Below are 20,239 nucleotides of genomic sequence, written 5' to 3'. Positions count from 1 at the left end.
GATTTTTATAAAATCATACTTAAGCAGTCACATATTTGTATAATATACATTACATCTACCTACGTATTGTCTGATTTCCAATGTTATAAAAGGTAAGGTTTTTTTTTAACGTAAAAGTCCAAATATTTCAAAATGGAATAGATTAGAAAACTATATGTTCAAATATATCTTCAAGGACATAAAACTTTGTATATACTTCAGTATTATAATATTCAGATAGATTTAAGAACTCATTAAACATGGATATTTTCTGCAGTGGTGCAAATCACAACCTATTCATGTTGCCTTATCCCGGGTCATCTCCTTTCTATGTATTCCTTCTAGAATTCTTTATTATGTTGGGGAGATCCTTCCTCTTGATTTCACTTTTTGGGAATACCAGTCCAGCATGCAGGGCATTTCATTGTTTTATCCTTTTACTATACCATTGTTTATGAAAGTAGGTCCAGGCCCAAGAGTCATAACATCTTCCATGGGTCTATACATAACACCCAAACCTGAGAAATATGCTTAGTACTTGACCTGAGGTTAGAGATATTCCTCTGCAGAGTAAATAATACCTAAACCATGTTGAACTCAAACCAAGCTTTGTGTATAATCTTTGATCTAGAAGAGTACTTAGCCACAAACTCCAAGTGATTCCTCTCAAAAGATGTTATTTAGCTTTAACAAAAAACTCAGGTCCATGTGGGGCAAACTCCTGGAGCTAACTTGTATTCTTCAGTTTATGACCAGGGTTGGGGATGGGTGGGAATGGGAAAACACTGGTGATGTGTGGAGCTGCTAATAATTAGTAGAAGTAGAGATTCTTATAACAAAAAAATTATTTTGATAACCATTTCAGTATAATTTGTTTATGTTGTGTGTCATTTAGTGCCTTTAAAAATATCATTCTGAGAAGTGGTCCATGACATAAAAATAGTTAAGAAATCCTGGGTTTGGACCATCTAGAGAGTATTAATTTTCTTTTGTACCTTTTAATAAACCTTATTTAAGCAAACTAACTGAGCATGCTCCATGTTTTTAGACCACTGGAGTCCTTTTAAACTGGTAGTCAAGACCAAGATAGTTATTGGCAGCAATGATATATTTTTTTTTAATGCCCTACCAAACCAAGTTTATGGCCTAAAGTATATTGCTATGTTTCTGCTTGGTACAAAGAGTGAGTTCTTTACTAGCTGTTGTGGCTTATAGGTTGTTTTAGATTCTGTTGATTTCCCATTTTGCTGAATCAGTAACTTATTTCACAAGGTTACACTAAACTGAAGTAATTGGGAAAGGCCTTATAGAGGAGGTGGCCCTTGAGCTTATCTTTTAAGGAACCTACAAATCCAATAAACCAGAGGTGCGAATTATATTCCTGGTGTAGTGAACTTGTTAGGGCATAGCTCTGGGAGACAGAAATTCTGTTAATGTGTAAGGATTAGCACAAAGGCCAGTTTGACTGTATGGTAGAGCACATTAAGGGAAATAACATATAATAAGGCACCTGATCAGAAATTACTCCAATGTTAACAACTAGTTTTCTGTAGAGAGGGAGTATGGTTTTTTTTTTTTTTTGGTGTTCCAGTGTGAAGTGCCTCTTAGTTTTTGCCAGAAAAAAATTTAATACCACACACACACACACACACACACACACACACACACACACACACACAATCTTCTATATCACATTGTAATAATTAAAAAAATAATATTTATTCTACCCAGAGATATATATTTTATGAAGTTTTAAGTAACCTGACCGTGTGGTAGCTAGCCGGCCTGTATCTTCCTACTCCCCCTCACCTCCTGGTCTTCTTGATTGTCTCCTGGTTCTGCCCCAAATCTTAACTTTTATTGACATCCAGAACCAATGCAATCCTGGTGTACACCTATGCAACCCTGGTGCAATTGTGGTGTGTCAGGAATTTTTGCTAGACAGATAAAGTTACTCAGGAAGGGGGAGAGGATGAGGTTCCTTGACACCATTCTCCCTGTGATCCTTTGGAAGACTCATCTCCCCAATGGATCATTTTAAATATAACTATCTTATAACTCTAAATACCTTCTAGCTAAAAGTACATACACGATTACATTTTTCTAAGAGGTATTTACAATAGTTAGAGATTGGAGTAAAATAAAAAAAAACTGATTGATAGACGCATTGACAAAATGCCAATTAGGGGGAAGTCCCCTTTGGCATAAGAGTTTACATTCAGAATAAGTATATTCAATCCCTTAAGTTCAGTTCATTATATCCCAAAGTTCATTCTGGATCTTTTGATGCAATATATAGATTCTTCAGGCATCTTTACAGCACTTTCTCCAAAAGGATCCACTTTCTTGATTTTGGGTGTTGACAAGTTTCTTTTCCTGAAATTTTTCCAAAAAATTTTAAACCTTGCATTTCAGGATAATTACAAAATCCCCCCCTGAGGAGGGTGTTGACCAACACCAGAATCACACTGGGATACACGACTGAGTTATGAGGTATAGGAAACAATTTCTTAAAAGAAAAACAAAAAGTAAACAAACTACCCCCCAAAAAATCCCAAATAAAAGAGTAAAAAATGAAATTCTGTATGAAAATAAGAAATACAGAAATGATAAAAATAAAATAAAAAATCTAACATGTATAAAATTCAGAGTAAAAAAAAAACAACCTATAACAGGTTCTTGAATCACAGCAAGGACCAATTAAAGTGACTTATGTCCCACAAACTTGTAGGACAATAGCAGCAATGTAACACTTTACTCATTTGTAGCCAGGACTACAGAAAATTGCCAAACTATAAGAGAGAAAGGACTAAGTTTCAGCAGCAAATGGGAAAATTCATTCCCTGGTCTGATTGTACCATTACTGTCAGAGATAGGGGGAGGCAGGATGCTAGCCAACCTGAGGCACTTGATTCAAAGTATTGCACATGTAGTGTGGTCCAAGGAAGTCCTGCATCTTAACATATGTCAAGCGTCGCAACCTTGATTTATATACCAAGTTCAAGTCCTTTTGCATTGGCATAGAAGTTCAACAATCCTCCCTGGATTCGATGTGGTCTTTTTTGACCTTGTGCTACTTGGCACTGTATATTGGCTCTTTTGTTCCCTTCTCCTGTAATCAGACATAATCATTAAACAAAGTCCCATAACATTTATCAATAAATGGCAAGTTTCCATAGTTGAAAGTCTTTTGGGTATGCATATTACTAAGGCTAATAGATACTATAAATTTATACCGTAAACTTTATCCTGGAAGAAAAAAAAATTAATACTGATCTCATGTACATCAAGTATCACCAAGGTTAGGAAAAAAAAGAAAGAAAAAATCAAATATCCTTATACAAACATAAAGAGAATAAAAACACATAAATCAATTATCTTATTGCAAACATAAGGAGGGAAAAAAATAATGAAAAAAATCATAATTTCACTGTTCACATTCCATGTGACAATGTGTTAGCTGAGTAGAGGCACAACACAAAAGATGCTCACTTCAAAATGAAATATATATCACTCTTAACTTGGTCAGGATCCACAGTGTGAGTGTACATAATTTTTTTTCCAGATAAAAGTCTTTTAAAAACAGTAGTACAACAACTAATACAGATTCTAAGATGTACCAAAATCCCCAAAATTATAAGAGCCCATTTAAGGATAACTGCAAACAAGCCCATTCCTTGCAGCCATGAAAGGTTCCACCAGTTTTAAGATTAAAATTTAGGGGAAGAGTTACAAAATGCAAAATAAATAATCTGGATTACATCAAATTAAAAAGTTTTTGTACAAACAAAACCAATGTAACCAAAATCAGAAGGGTAGCAACAAATTGGGAAACAATCTTCATAAAAACCTCTGACAAAGGTTTAATTACTCAAATTTATAAAGAACTAAATCAATTGTACAAAAAATCAAGCCATTCTCCAATTGACAAATGGGCAAGGGACATGAACAGGCAATTCTCAGCCAAAGAAATCAAAACTATTAATAAGCACATGAAAAAGTGCTCTACATCTCTTTATAATCAGAGAGATGCAAATCAAAACAACTCTGAGGTATCACCTCACACCTAGCAGATTGGCTAACATGACAGCTATGCAAAGTAATGAATGCTGGAGGGGATGTGGCAAAGTGGGGACATTAATTCATTGCTGGTGGAGTTGTGAATTGATCCAACCATTCTGGAGGGCAATTTGGAACTATGTCCAAAGGGCGATAAAAGACTGTCTGCCCTTTGATCCAGCCATAGCACTGCTGGGCTTGTACCCCAAAGAGATAATGGACAAAAAGACTTGTACAAGAATATTCATAGCTGCGCTCTTTGTGGTGGCCAAAAATTGGAAAATGAGGGGATGCCCTTCAATTGGGGAATGGCTGAACAAATTGTGGTATATGTTGGTGATGGAATACTATTGTGCTAAAAGGAATAATAAAGTGGAGGAATTCCATGGAGACTGGAACAACCTCCAGGAAGTGATGCAGAGCGAAAGGAGCAGAACCAGGAAAACATTATACACAGAGACTGATACAATGTGGTACAATCGAAGGTGATGGACTTCTCCATTAGTATCAATGCAATTTCCCTGAAAAATCTGCAGGGATCTAAAAAAAATACTACCCACAAGCAGAGGATAAACTGTGGGAGTAAAAACACCGCTGAAAAGCAACTGCTTGACTACAGGGTTGGAGGAGATAAGACTGAGGAGAGACTCTAAATGAGCACTATAATGCAAATTCCAACAACAGGGAAATGGGTTCGAGTCAAGAACACATGTGATAACCAGTGGAATCATGCGTCGGCTATGGGAGAGGGAAAGGAGGGGGGGATGGGGGGGGAAGGGGAGGGGAGGAAAAGAAAACGATCTTTGTTTCCAGTGAATAATGTATGAAAACGACCAAATAAAATAATGTTTAAAAAAAAATTTAGGGGAAACTGAGGCAAAGTAGAAATTAGTTTCTCTGCATGGAGTATTATATTTTTAGAGGTTTATTAAAGATTAAGAATTTAAGAATATATAAGAAAGGCACATGCAAAGGAGGGCTGAGAGGCCCATTCAACCTCACCTATATCATGAAAAGACCCGTCTGCTTGCAAGTGGAAACAGGAAAAAGAGAGCCAGTAGGCTTTTACAACAAATCAAATAGAAGTTTTGATTCCGCCCAGTTAGAATCTCAGTGAGATTACAAAGCATTCTGGGAGCCAGAGCAAGGACTTCTGGGGTTTGGAGTCCAGAGTTGAAGTCTCCATTTTTACATTTCTTCGTTTGATCACTAGGGAAGAAGGACTTCCCCAAAGGATTGTAAAAACATAATCAATTAGCTCTTTATACATTTGAGTAATTAGACCTTTGTCAGAGGTTTTTGTAATGAAGATTGTTTCCCAATTTGCTGCTTCCCTTCTGAGAGATTATCAAGATTCATTCTCAGTGAAGTTCTTAAATACAATCAAAACACTACCATGAAGATGAGGACAATTATGGTGCTAATATTTGTTTTAAAAGGGTAAGGAGCATACATCATCAGCATTCCTATATATTACCAACAAAGTCCAATAGCAATAGACAGAAAAAAAATTCCATATAAAAGCACTCTAAATAATATAAAAAACTGGTAATCTATTTGCCAAGGCAAACGCAGGAATTATATGAACACAATGATAAACCCAAATATCCCAGCTTTGGAATAAGAATTCACTATTTTAACAAAAACTTCAGGAAAAACTGAAAAACAGTATAGCATAAGCTAGGTATAGACCAGTATCTCACACCCTGTATAAAGATACAACCAAAATGGAGATATGAATCGGATATAAAGAGCAATACCATAACTAAATTAGGGGAACAAAGAATAGTTTATCTGGCATATCTGTGGAGAAGGAAAGAATTTATGAGCCAACGAGATAGCATACCTTAAAATGTAAAAGGAATAATTTATATTATATTATGTTATATTATATTATATTATATTATATTATATTATATTATATTATATTATATTATATTATATTATATTAATTATATTATAAAGCTCTTGTACAAACAAAACTAATATATAACCAAGATTAGAAAGAAAAGTCAAAAAATATTTTATGACCAGTTACTCTAATAAAGGTTTAATTTCTCAAATTCATAGAGAACTAAGTCAAATTTATAAGAATACAAGTCATTTCCCAATTGATAAATGGTCAAAAGATATGAACAAGCAATTTTCAATTAAAAAAAATTAAAGCCATCAATAATCATATGAAAAAATATTCTAAATTATTCTTGATTAATGCAAATTAAAACAACATTGAGGTATCATACCTCATACATATCAGATTGGGCAATATGACAGTAAAGGAAAGTGGTTTGATTTTGATTACATCAAATTAAAGTTTTTGTCCAAACAAAATAATGGATCCAAAATCAGAAGGGAAGCAACAAATTGGGAAACAATCTTCATTACAAAAACCTCTGACAAAGGTATAATTACTCAAACGTATAAAGAGCTAAACCACTTGTACAAAAAAATCAAGCCATTCTCCAATTGATAATTGGGTAAGGGACATGAATAGACAATTTTCAGTTAAGGAAATCAAAACTATTAATAAGCACATGAAAAAGGGTACTAAATCTCTTATAATCTGATATGTATCATAATAAACTGCCTACTCATGAAGAATTAATATTGCTCCAATTATTTAGATGCTTTCATGTAAAATATTTTGTAGTTGATTTCATATAATTCAGTTAACCTCAATGTCTTAATATATAGATTCAGAGAGTGCCTCTTACTTAGCAAAAAATGAACTATCTCAAAAATTAGATACCATATCACACCACCTACTCTTTTCATAAATGAGAAAATAGGTCCAGAGCTTCAAAGCCAAAATTTTCCCAGCTATGTTGTTAGAAAATTTTAGCCTCCGTATTTTATTAGGCAAAATGATAAAATTAACAAGTGAGTCAACCTGTCCAGGTTATTTGTTTGGGAAAACCTCTATGAAAGGTTGTGCTTATATCCAAGCCTGGTAACTTCTAATTGTAGATGATTTTAGTCCATGGACTGGGTTTTTTTCTTTGTAAAATGGATAAGGGACTGTAGAGAGGGCTTGTCTATTTTAGCCCTACCATTCTAGGATTCTGTCATTTAAAAAAAATTTATTGAGTCAATTTAGAACATTATTTCTTGGTTACAAGAATTATATTTTTTCCCTCCCTCCCCTCCCCCCACTCTTCCTATAGCTGACGCGCAATTCTACAGGGTGTTACATGTGTCCTTGATCAGAAGCTATTTCCATGTTGTTGATGTTTGCTCTAGGATGTTCATTTAGAGTCTATATCCCCAATTGTATCCCCCTCGACCCATGTAATCAAGCAGTTGCTTTTCTTCTGTGTTTCTACTCCCACAGTTTTTCCTCTGAATATGGATAGTGTTCTTTCTTGTAGATCACTTTGAGTTGTTCTGGATCACTGCATTGCCACTAATGGAGAAGTCCATTACATTCGATTGTACCACAGTGTATTGGTCTCTGTGTACAATGTTCTCCTGGTTCACTTAGGATTCTGGAATTTTTAAAGCAGTTCCAAATTGTGCAGACAGTATCATATCCCAAGGGCTTTTGGAACAGCTGTGCCCCTCAGACTCAACCTTTTTCCAATCTACCGCTCATAATCATCATTGAGAACACCATTGAGTCGGGGCTCAAAACATCCTCCCATAGTACCAGCTAATGACCATCTTTCTTTCACTGATAGGCAAATAATGTCAAATAATTCAATATCAGAAACCTTTGTGTTTTTATTAATGGAAAGGACATTAAAGCAAAAACATTGTCATCTGCCTTGTTGCTATGAAACACACATACCTTATGAAACATACCTTATGAAACACAGGGTTTTTATTTGACTTGTGGCTGATATTTCTATGAGTTATTTATCTCCAGTGCTTTCACATATAGAAAATGTTCAGTAAATTTTCATTCATTCATTGATGTACAAATTTGAGCAAGGACTAGGAAAGTATAACAAATATCCACATGCCACAGAATCCTTGTACCATGATTTTTTCTACCTGTGATTTCAGTAGGCCTGAAAATCAGAGACTCCAGAAGATGTCACTGACCTATCATTAATGAAAAAATTCCATCTAGATGGGCTTCAGTATCATTTAGTACTTAAATTGTTATCATTAACATCATTCTTATCATCATTGTCATCATCATCTGTTTTAATGAGAAATCACAGCAGAAAAGGAAAGCATCCATTTTTAAATAACATTATTTTAAAAGAGATAATAAAATTAATGCTCATGATGAAACAAAAGATTTGAAATTTCACATCTGAACCAAGAAATCCTATATTCTGGTCCTATCTCTGTTGCTTATTAGCTGTATGATCCTGTATAAGAAGTTAATCTCTCAGTGTTCTAGACAAGCTTTTTTTTTTTTTAAATGTAATTGAAAAATTTTATTTAATTTATTTAGAGTATTTTTCCATGGTTACATGATTCATGTTCTTTACCTCCCCTCTTCTCCCTGTAGCCAACGAGCAATTCCACTGGGTTTTTACATGTGCCATTGATAAAGTCCTGTTTTCTTATTGTCAATATTTGCATTAGGGTGATCGTTTCATCGTTACAAGGCTATAGATATGATTCCAGCCTGCTTTGCTGCTATTTTCTTCACCCTGGAGTTCCCTATACTAGTGAAAAAATAGATCTTTTCTCTGTCTTTTCTTTATCCCTGTAAATACATTGCTTTGCTTTCATCAACGTTTAGTATTGCAAGAGATGTCAGTATTTCTTATGTTCTGTATTTTCTCTAACTTACAGGTTTTACATGCACAGAAAGCTGGATTTAAAGCAGCCATAGTACACAATGTTGATTCTGATGACCTAATTAGCATGGGATCCAACGACAGTAAGTACAGGTATCACTTTTCTTCTCTCCTGTTTGAAAATTGTCTCAATTTTTACTTGGAATATCTCTTCATGTTATTTTTATATTCCTGACTTCAGAGTGACCTGTATGTTGTAGACATAATAAATAAGCTCTCTCTTTTCTAGCAAATTCACTGGTTCTGTGCCACACTGTTGCATTTTTGATTTCTTGATATTTTTCAGTTGAGACAAGTAGCAAAATGATAAAAGTCAGAGGACAATTGAATGTACAAAGACTTGAGAATTCTTTTATTTATAATTATATGTATATATATTATTTATGCAAATATTGGGTTGTGTATAGCAAAATAATTTTCTCCTTTATTTTTAAATGGAAACTCAGAATTTCAGGGTTTATTTTTTATTGATAATTTTTGTTTTTATGACACGTTTATTTCTTAAAATAACCCTTTGCCTTTCAGTATATGCCAGACATCTCTTAACCAAAAATTAAAAACAGAAAATGAAAAAAAAATGTTCATCAAAACTAAACAACACATCTACCAAGTCTTAAAATTTGCATTGTTGTATTGATCATGTTATAATTGCTTTCCTGATTCTACTTGCTTTACTCTGCTTGGGTTCATATATCTTTACCCTAGATTTTCTGAATTCTTCATATTCATCATTTCTACTTATTAGTATTCTGTTATATGTATTTTGGCAAGTATGAAGCCCTTTTTTTTTTCTTTGACTTCTGGGATACATACATCACCATGAGATCACCAAGTTAAGGGATAATTTGCATTTTAAAATATGTGGTAATTCAGACATAAACAAGTATGCTAACTAGTTGAGACTAATTAGCTGTTAACCACTTAATATTTATTAATATGCCTTCAGTTTTTCAAGTGAAATTTTTACCTTTTTGGGAAAAGGAGTCAGTTTTGGTGAAGGAATTATATTCATATGTTATTGGTTAGGACACAGATTTGATAAAAGCATTTGAGAAATGTGGGAATATTAAACTACTTAACTAAAATATTTTAATGTTAAAATAAATTTTTTTGTTAATTTAAATAGCTTACTACAATATGTATATATTTGTGTGTGTGTATCTAGTACACACATATTCCTTATGGAAAGAAATTTATGGGTCTAAATTATACTAAGCTAGAGGATATACCAATATTATATCCAAAATGGAACCCATTATCTTTTAGCTTCCTGCCTTCCTTCACTGTTACATAGAGGACAACATCATCCTATCCTCAGGTTCATAGTCTGGAATTCATCTTGGGCTCCTCACTAACTTTCATCCTCTATATCCAAGGTATTGCTAAGACTTGTGATTTCACTTTCACTATATCTCTCAAATATACCCCCTTCTCTCTTCTTATATGTCTCTGATACAGCCCCATATCATCTCATACCTTTATTTTTGAAATAAACTTCTGGTGAGTCTGCTTGCCTCAAGTCTCTTCCTATTCCAATTCATCTTCTATTCAGCTGCTAAAATTATTTTCCTAAAGTCTAGATCTAATCATGTTACTGCCCCTACTGAGTAAATAACAGTGGCTTACTGTTGCCTCTAGGATCAAATACAAAATGCTCTTTTTGGCTTCAGAGCCCTCTAAAACCTAACCCCCCTCCTATCTTTCCTGCCTTCTTAAACTTTGCTCCCCAACACATATTCTTCAATCTAGTGACACTGGCCTTCTTGCTCTTTGCTTGAACAATATACTTCATCTTTTAGCTCTGGGCATTTTTATTGGCTGTCTTCCATGTTTGGAATTTTCTCCCTCTTCAGTTCCAACTATTGTCCTCCTTGGCTTCCTTTTAGTCCTAGCTAAATCCCATCATCTACAGGAAGCCTTCCTTCCTGCCTCTTCTGCACAACCTTTTCTAAAAAGATATTTTATTTTCCCAATTATATTTAATAACAAATTTCTACATAGTTCTTAAAGTTATAAGATCCAAATCAAATCATTACTTTCCCTCTTCCCTCCCAGAGATGGTAAGCAATTTGATCTGATTAATACATATTGTAATATTTTAAATTATGAGTCTGGTTATAGCTTAATATCTTATTAAATCAAAAATAGCAGTAGCATTAGCAGTAGGAGTAGTAGTGGTGGTGCTGAGAAGAAAGAGTATGAGAAAGGTAGAGGGGTATTTAAGCTTTCTAATCAGCAGACGCCATAATGGGCCTGCAATGACAACCCAGCTAGGGTCCACTCTGTTCCTCCACACTCATGCCAAAGACCTCAACTTCCTGCTGATCTCAATTTATAAGCTTTGTTCCCCACCCCCTAACTCTCACACAGAACATCTCAGGAACCAATCATAGTTTCTTAATTTGCCCGGGCTGCTCAGGGGTGAGTGCCTTGGAATTATTGTTTCCTGTCTTCTTAGATCGTTGGTTCTTTAATATCCTTCGTCTGAAGCTTGTCTATGCCTGAATTTACTCAGTGGAATTGACCTCCAGGTCACTGGAAGATTATGTAAAAAAAGTGACACTGGACTGAGAGAAATTTGCTTTCAACATAACCCCCTGTGATTCTTTTGGGAGACAAGCATATTAAAATCTCCCTACTTGGGGTCTTTAGGAGATTAACATGCCTAGTTTCCCCAGTGATTCATTTCACGTAACCAGCTTATACATCTAAAGATTCTCTTACTTGAGGTGTGTAAAATATTGTACTTTACAATTAGGGAATTACAAAAATTGGGGGATAAGAGGGAAAGTAAAGAAAAAGGAGAAAGAAAACAAAAATGATTGATAGACTCAGTGACAAAAAGCCAATTAGGGAGCACTTCCCTTTGGCATAAGCATTTACATTCAGAATAAATGATATGTTAAACTCCCTTTCAGTTCAGTTCATTATATTCCTCAGTTCACACTGGATCTTTTGATGTAGTATGTGATTTCTGTAGGCATCCTTATGGCACCTTCTACAACAGATCCACTTTCCTGATTCAGGTGTTGGTGATTTTCTTTCCCTAAAATTGCTTTAAAAGATCTTAAACCTTGGATTTTAGCATAATTATACAGTCCCGTCTTAGGATGTTATTAACCAACACTAGAATCACCCCAGGATATGTTATGAGATATATGAATCAGTTTTCTCAAGAAGAAAACCAAAAATCCAAAACTCAAATAGAAGAGAAAAAATTAAATCTGAATTAAAAAATATCTATCAAAATCTTATGTGTATAGAATTACGAGTAAAAAAAGAAAACCATAACAGGTTCTTGAATCACCAGCAAGGCCCAATTAAAGTGACTTATGTCCTACAAGCTTGAAAGACAATTGCACTTACCCCATAGCAACTTTATACTATAGAAAATTGCCATACTATAAAAGAAAATGGGATTAGAGTCTGAGTTAAAAGGGAAATGTGATTCCCTGGTCTGATTTTACCTTCAATCTTAGGGAATGGGGAGCCAAAAGAAAGACAAAGGAAAATGCTTGTAGGACCTGGCACGGGAAGTCTAACATCTGAATTTTTCAAACAGCCAATTCCTTGAACCAAAAATCAAGTTCTCTGTCTTGGTGCAGATTTTCATCAGTCCCACAGGGATTGTTCGTGTCCTTGACCTTGTGCTTCTTGGCATTGTACAGTGGCTCTTAGATATTGTAAATTTATCCTTCAAAAACATTAATACTGATTCCAAGTACTCAAGGACAAAAAATAAGAAAGAAAAAAAATCAGATATCCTATTGTAAATATAAAGAAAAACAATAATTTAAAAATCAGAAATTCATAGTTCACATTCCATGTGATAACATGTTAGCCAAACAGAGGCACAACACAAAGGTTTCTCACTGAAAATCCATAATCCATGGTGTGTGTACATAATTTTTTTTTAACAACAAATAGGTAATAACAAAAACATACTAACCAAAGGTAAAATAGTAACATCTTAGATTAATATGTAAACTTAAAAAGCAAAATAAAATATTAAAACAAACAAGAAGAAAATATAATATATGTGACAAGATACACTCTGTTTTAGCAGTATGCATTTTACATTTGAGCAATCAACCCACGAGTCCTTTTCTTCAATTTTGATACCTTTTGGAGTAGTTCACTGGAAATCATATATATCTTGTCTCCTGGGTGTAGATCTGTATTAAAAATTGCCTTACAGAGACTTCTTCACTATGGGTAGGGGAATGTTGAGTTTGTGGGTCATGGAACAGGATAAGAGAAATGAAGTTTGTCTGTGACCCTCCTGATCCCAACCTCATTTCTTTCATGCTGTTTTGTGACTTGCAAACTTGATAGGGGAACAAACTGAAACAGTTAATATCAGTAAGGAAGTGGGGTCTTAATGACTTTAAAATTCATCTCCAGACTCTTTGAGGTCCCTTCCCCTCCTGAGTACCATCATTCATCTAGATTCCTTTGGCCACACCTCTGGCCATCCCTCTGTTCATTTTGACCATTTCCTTGTGATACCTCATAGTGATAACTGATTTCTTGTCATGTTACGTTATGGTTTGAGTTATAATTTACCCTGTTACAATCACTGATCCTGTTAGAGGATCTATTATTGTTATTATTATTATTATTTCTCCAGCTTCTTTTGTTTCTATTTTCCTGATTCCTCTTCCTGCAACTCATAACTATATGTGACCTTCCTTTCCACAAAAATAACATGTTAGTGGTTGCTTCATGGATTCCTTTAAAGGAACTATAAAACTTTTTATGTTTTACAGCTCCTTCTTTTACATGTTCCTTTAATTTGGCTATTTCCTTCCTTAATTTTTCTTCTAATTCATTTTTCCTTTAATCTATCCACTAATTCAGCTTCCTCTCTTTCTTCCTTTTCAGGATTGTCAAAAAAATAAACTGCTACCCTCTTTAATTTATTGACGTCCATAGTGGACCAGTCAGAGCATTTAGTTATAAAATACTTCTTAAAAATCCTGCAGCAGTTATTTACAAAATGTATTCTTACATGTCTAACATTATTTTCCCTAGAAAGATTTAGTTCAAGAAACCTGTTCAACAAGTCTATCCATGAATGAAGATGGTTTCTCATTTTCACCTTGTTTCAAGTCTTCGAATTTAGTGCAACTACTTGGCCTGTCACAATAAGCTCTCATTGCTTTTAGTAATGCATTTTTAGCCTGACATAGATGTATGTAATCTTCAGTGGAATTGTACCCTCTCCCTGGGCTTGGTTGACAAGAGAAAGAACTTTGCTCCTTTCTCTTTCCATTAGCAGGATGTGGAGCAATTCGGTGATGTCTATCCAGTTTGGATTGTAAGTTCAGTAAATGCTTTCAAAGTTATTGATGACTACAGTGGGTTCATCTTCAACGGAAGGAATTTTTTCTTTCAAACTCTCAGTGTCTTGTGGAGAAAAAGGTATATGATGTCTAATATTTACTAAGTTCCCTCATTTATTATAGGTGGGAACATCCCTTAGAGGGAACAAGACCTGTATTTGAGTTGTCTGTTATCACTACTGTCTGGTTTGTTGCTCTGGTTTTGGCTGTGTGTGCAGGGGAAAGGGGAGGGAGGAGCGTTTGCAGTCAACCAAGCTATTTTCGGGGGGTAATGGGTTTGGTTGAATTGTCAAGAAGATCAGCCCACAAGAGTCAGTAGACTTAATCTTTAGAATTCTTATGGCCAATGGCCAGTTTTAATTCTTTCATAATTTTAAAGTCAAATCAATCAAATCTTGACCAACTAAAGGATATTACTGCCCATCCTTTACACAGTCTCTTTGCTTCCTTCTTTTACATACTATTGTGTTTTGTGAAATTAGGGTCATCCAAAGATTTTATTAGTTTGTGCAGAGGTGAACCTGGAGGAATCTTGCCTCATTTCCTCTGATTTTCTGCAGTATTTCCCAGTGTCTAGTCTTTTGACTCTGAATTCTGTGCTTAGAATAGTATTAACGTTCACTGTGTAGATGATTATTATTGAGCTAAAACTATCTTCTGTAGTAGGCATGTTAAGTTTTTTGACTTGACATGATTGGATTTCTAGGAGGCCTATAATTCTTAACTTGTCTCTTCTTGTCTGCAAAAGCACTATGTTTTCCTTCAGAGAATTTTTTTTTACATTAATGCTTTTTGCCTCTTTTCCATATTGTTCTTTACTTGTGTGTATTGTTTGTTCCTATTCAGTTCTTTCTTTTACTTTTTGAGTGAGATTTGCTTTTCTGGATTCAAGTGTTTCTATGCTGCCTCTTATTTCTGTTGTGTAGGCCATGAAATCTGCTTTCACAATTCTAATTTTTCTCTTGAACTGTTCATTAACATTATGCTGTAGTTCCATCATGCTTTTGGCTCATCAGATATTGATGCATTTTCCTTTATCTTTCAGCATTGATTCATAAATATCTGCATTTATTTAGCTGATTTGGAGTCCATTAGTACCTTTCATTATTTTTATATTATTGGTTAACCTGCTTGTGCTCAAGGTCTTTAATTGAGTTTTCTTCCTTTTATGATCCTTAGTAATTTCTTCCTTTTCCCTTTATTTTTTTGTCATTCAATTTTTTACTCTTTTCCTTTAGATGGTGATCTTTCTGAGATTGAGTTTCACTGTCAAACCAAACTGTCTCAGCTTCCTTTATATATGGTCAATTCATGTTTTGCCAACTTCTACTCTTGCTCAAAGTGACTTCTAGAGAAGGGGAGAAAGACAAAACTGATCTCAGCTGGATGTCATTTGCCTCTCCTAGATCTATTTTCCAGGTCTGAAGTTTTGTCAGTGAGGCATTTCATATTTTCCTCAATTTTTTCATTCTTTTGATTTTGTTTTATAGACTCTTCCTGCCTTGTTAAGTCAATTGTTTCTAGTTGTTGGATTCTGTTTTTTAAAGACTGAATTTCATCCCTGGCTTTTTTGTCATCCTCCTTATGGTCTGATTTTCTTTGTGGGTCATCTTTTACCTTTACCCTGTTTTCAAGCTTATCAATTCTGGCTTTCAAGACACCATTTTCTTGGTTTAGTTCATGTGCCTTTGTTTCAAGCTGACTTATTTTGCTCTTTAGGTTTTTTCCCCAATTGTTTTTTTTTTAATTGTATTTTTAGTTCTTCAAAAGCCTATATCCAATTCCCTGGAGTTCCTTAATGTCCCTTGGTTCTCTTCTGTTCCATTTGCTTTTTCTTCATTACTTGGATAGAAGCTGTTGATTGAAATTTCTTTTTTCTTTTTCTGTTTTTTACTCACATTTTCCTTTCCTCCCTTGTCATTTGCTGTAGTCTTGTTCCTCTGATTATTTGATGGATTTGTGGGTTTGGGCTATTCTGTCCTTAGGGGGCTTCTTCTCTGCTCTGCTGATTTACTAGGTTAGACTGATGGTGTTAATCAATCTTGAGGTTAGATCTTCCCCAGCTGGCAGTAGAAGCTGAAGTTGTGGAGTCTAAAGGGAGCTGGGTTTCCCACTCTGTTACCAAGGTATTCTGTAGTGGTTGTAGCCTTTCATTGTTTGGGCTTAGTCAGCTATGCTCTCAGTGGAGTTGGTGAGGGAGGGGTGTTGGAGATTGGGCTTCCCTGGCCTCTGAAGGCTTCTTATTTGCTCTATTGATAAGATTGTGCTTTGAGGCCAAAACCTTGAGTAACCTTGCAGGGGGCAAGATGGAATGTTTTGACTGTGACTATGCTGCTCTCTCTGAGCTTCTCCATCTCCTGATGCCCTGAGCCTGGCACAGCTGTCCCAGCAAGGCATTCCCTCTGGACTAGAGTCCTTGCCTGCCCAGAGATTCCAGCAACCGCTGGAGACTCAGCACAGTAGATGAGAGAGGGGTCCTAGGACCTTTCTTCTTCCTTTCCCTTGAACCCAAGAGTTCAAGAATTCAGAATTTTTTTTGGTATACCTTTTAAGTTGAATCCAGCCCTGTTCTGTTGTTAGATTTGGTTTTCTGTCCCCTCAAAGCACTTTTTTTTGATTGGTGTGGAAGGGTTTTTAGAGAGGTCTGGACTTCTGTGTTTAAGTGGCCATCTTCACTCCAGTGTCATCAGGATTAGATTTTGAAGTAAAAGGGAAGTATCATTCCCTGGTTTGTAGATCATTCAATGGTCTATTGAGAACCCTACAGTATTTTTCTTTTTAAGACCATATTTAATGACTCTTTCTCTTAATTATTTGAACTATTACATCATTAAGAAAAATGTGATTCAGAATATGAATTAAGCTATAATTTATAACTGTTGAAGGACAATCATTTAAGACAGAGGGTTTAAGTTTATTGAGGACTGGTATATAATTATGTTGGAAATAAAAAGTTATTTTAGTCATTCTAAGTATTGGCCTTTTTATAAAAAATGATACCTTATGTTTTAGAATCAATTCTAAACATCAATTCCAAGGCAGAGGAGAGGTAAGGCCTAGGCCAGAGATGGTGAACCTGTGGCACACAGGTGCCAAAGTTGGAACGCAGAGTGCTCTCTGTTGGCACCCAGTACCCCGATCCCCAACCTCCCAGATTTCATTATTAGAAAAGCAGAGGGACTCAGTTGGGGCTGTTCCCTTCTCCCTCTCCATCAAGCCTGACATTTTTTCATATCCCCTGCCCCTCACCCAGTAGCCTAAAGGGAATATTTCCTCCATCCTCTGTGTAGGGTAAGGGGGTGGATTGGAGCCCAGCACTCCATCTCTAAAAGGTTTGCCATCATTGGCCTAGGCAGTTGGGATTAAATGATTTTGCTAGGGTCACAGAACTAGGAAGCATCTCAGACAAGATTTGAACCCAAGACCTCCTGTTTCCAAGCTTTACTCTATACAATGAACCATGTATCTGCCCCAGTTATTGGCTTTTAAGTATTGTTGTGTTATGATTCTAGAGATGAACTAAAATTTGAGAATTTAAAACCTAAAATCTGAACTTTCTTCTTCTAGCCATGCTATAAAATTCAGTATTTTTTAATGATGAAAACTCCAATTCCAGATTTACTTGATAATATGTTTTTATTTTTAAATTTTATTTTATTTTCTCTCAATTACATATAAAAAGTTTCTAACATTTTTCAAATAATTTCGAGTCTTGATCAAACCTCCCTCTCCCCATTGTGATGGTAAACAATCTCACATAGCTTTTACATGTGCAATCACATAAAACATTTTTCCATATTAATACTTCTATTGAAGGAAACATGAATTAAAAAAAATTAATTGAAAATTTTTTGCTTTGGTCTGAATTCAGGCACTATAAGTTCTTTTTCATTGGAAGCAGATCTTACTTTTTATTGAATCCTTTGGGATAGTTTGGGATGTATTGATGAGAATACATTCAGGTATAGTTTTTCTGTTCTTATGTATGGTGTTCTCCTGGTTCTGCTTATTTCACTCTGCTTCAGTTGATATTTTCCAATGAGATTTAAAAAAATTTTTTTGTTATTTTTTATTGATTTCAAAATGGAGTTATTAGCTTCCATTCGGTCAGTTCTATTTTTTATGGCATGATTTTCTTGAGTTAGCTTTTGTACCACTGTTTCTATTTATTCAGTTCTATTTTTGTAAAAAGTTCTTTTTCTATACGGTCAATTCTGCCTTTAAAAAACAAAAACAAAAAACAAACCCTTACTATTTGTCTTAGAACCAGTACTGTATGTTGGTCCCAAGGCAGAGAAATAGTAAGGGCTAGCCAACAGAGATTAAGTAACTTGATCAGGGTTGGATCAGATTTGAATTTAGGATCATCTTTCTCTAGTTCTGACTCTTAATTCACTATACCACCTAGTAACCTCTACCCAATTCTGCTTTTTAAGGAGTTCTTCTCTTCATTGGAATTTTTTTTTTGTTGTTGTTGCCTCTTTTACTAATTGGCCTATTTTTTTTAACAGTATTAATTTTTTCAGTATTTTTGTGCCTATTTTATCTTTTTTCATGATTTTCTTTAATCCCCCCTGCTCCCCCCTCCCCCCCCAGTTTTTCTTGATTTTTTAAAATCCTATTTGAGCTCCTCTATTAATTCCTTTAGGGCTTGAGAGCAATTCATATTTTTCTTGGAGGCTTTGGATGCAGGACTATTGATTTTGTTGTCTTCTTCTGAGTTCATGTTTTGGTCTTCCCTGTCATTGAAATAAATTCCTCTGTTGAGTTTCTTTTTTTGTTCTTTGCTCATTTTCCAATTTTTTTTCTTTTCATTTAAAATAACTGTTAATGTTGGGTTCTGTAGCTGAGGTGAAGGGAGCAGTGTTCCAAGCTTCAGGTGTAAGGTGGGACCTCAAGAATTGTTTTAATTTGTATTTCTCTACTAGTTATTTGAGCCATTTTTTCACATGGCTTCCTTTTAAAAATTCTTTTAAAAACCTTTTAAAACTGTTTAGCGGGGGCAGCTGAGTAGCTCAGTGGATTGAGAGCCAGGTCTCGAGATGGGAGGTCCTAGGTTTAAATCTGTCCTCAGATACTTCCCAGCTGTGTGACCCCAGGCAAGTCACTTAACCCCCATTGCCTAGCCCTTACCATTCTTCTGCCTTAGAACCAATACATAGTATTGATTCTCAGATGTACGGTAAGGGTTAAAAAACAAAACAAAACAACTGTTTAGCTCCCTTTACTATTTATTTGGAGATATTTTGCAAATTTTTATATACTATATGAATATTATTATTTTTTCTCCCCTTTTAGCGAGGGATCAGCCTAAGAAGTAAAACAGGGTCATATATAGTTCATATATATAGTTTCCAGGATCCAAGATTGAGTAATATTTTAGAATACTAAGATACCGTAGAAATGTTTGAGTTTTCTTTTCATCAAGGACAGGATAAGTTAACCAAATAACCCATCAGGTCTGCTATGGCAAAACCTCAGAGTAATGAAGTACCATACCTTTTCTCTACCCCAATGCCCCTACCTTATAGTTAGTCACGAAACTAAGAAAATAACTTTAATTTTACTTAAGTTTTCACAGTGAAATGAAACTTTTGCATTAGTTATAATTGGACTCTAACCAGACAAAAGTCTGTTTTTCTTTGGCTCAGAAGACTATAGAAGAAAGAAAGAAAGAAAGGTGCTTTAATAGTTAAAAGTTTAAATAGCAATATTATTTCCAATATATTTAAATTGTTTTCTGAATTTTTCACAATTAGTTATGGGAAAATACGTAAGAGAATCTTTTGATATCTTTGGTTTATTATATTAAAATGAATATGCTTTTTCTCTGAAGGAAAGTCTTTTAAATGTATCAAATATAACTAAACTACATTAAATAACCATATGTTAATGCTTATTAACTAATAATTGTGGGTACCTCAGATGTTATTCCTCATATAATAGCTAATTAAATCCATTTTTATTTTGCTCTAGAATGTGTTTGTTTTAATATTTAAATATGAAGTTCTGAGAGCTCACAAGACTTCAAAAAGAAGAAAACCCAGTACATTCTGAAGATAAAACCTCTGTTCCTCTAAAGTTTGTCCAGTTCTCCAT

At 34.7% G+C, this 20,239-nt stretch overlaps 1 protein-coding gene across 1 annotated transcript in view; it reads left to right on the top strand.

Annotated features, from left to right (window-relative positions):
- Nucleotides 1-20,239, top strand: part of RNF13 (ring finger protein 13) — a 127,536-nt gene that overhangs the window by 40,616 nt on the left and 66,681 nt on the right. The window contains exon 5 of the mRNA XM_001363858.4: nucleotides 8,791-8,878. Coding sequence (XP_001363895.1) covers nucleotides 8,791-8,878 — 88 coding nt within the window. The remainder of the gene's footprint in view (nucleotides 1-8,790; nucleotides 8,879-20,239) is intronic.

Source organism: Monodelphis domestica, chromosome 8 (assembly GCF_027887165.1).
Source record: "Monodelphis domestica isolate mMonDom1 chromosome 8, mMonDom1.pri, whole genome shotgun sequence".
NCBI lineage: Eukaryota > Metazoa > Chordata > Mammalia > Didelphimorphia > Didelphidae > Monodelphis > Monodelphis domestica.
Note: the sequence above shows the minus strand (reverse complement) of the source record. Positions and strands in the feature narration are given on the sequence as shown.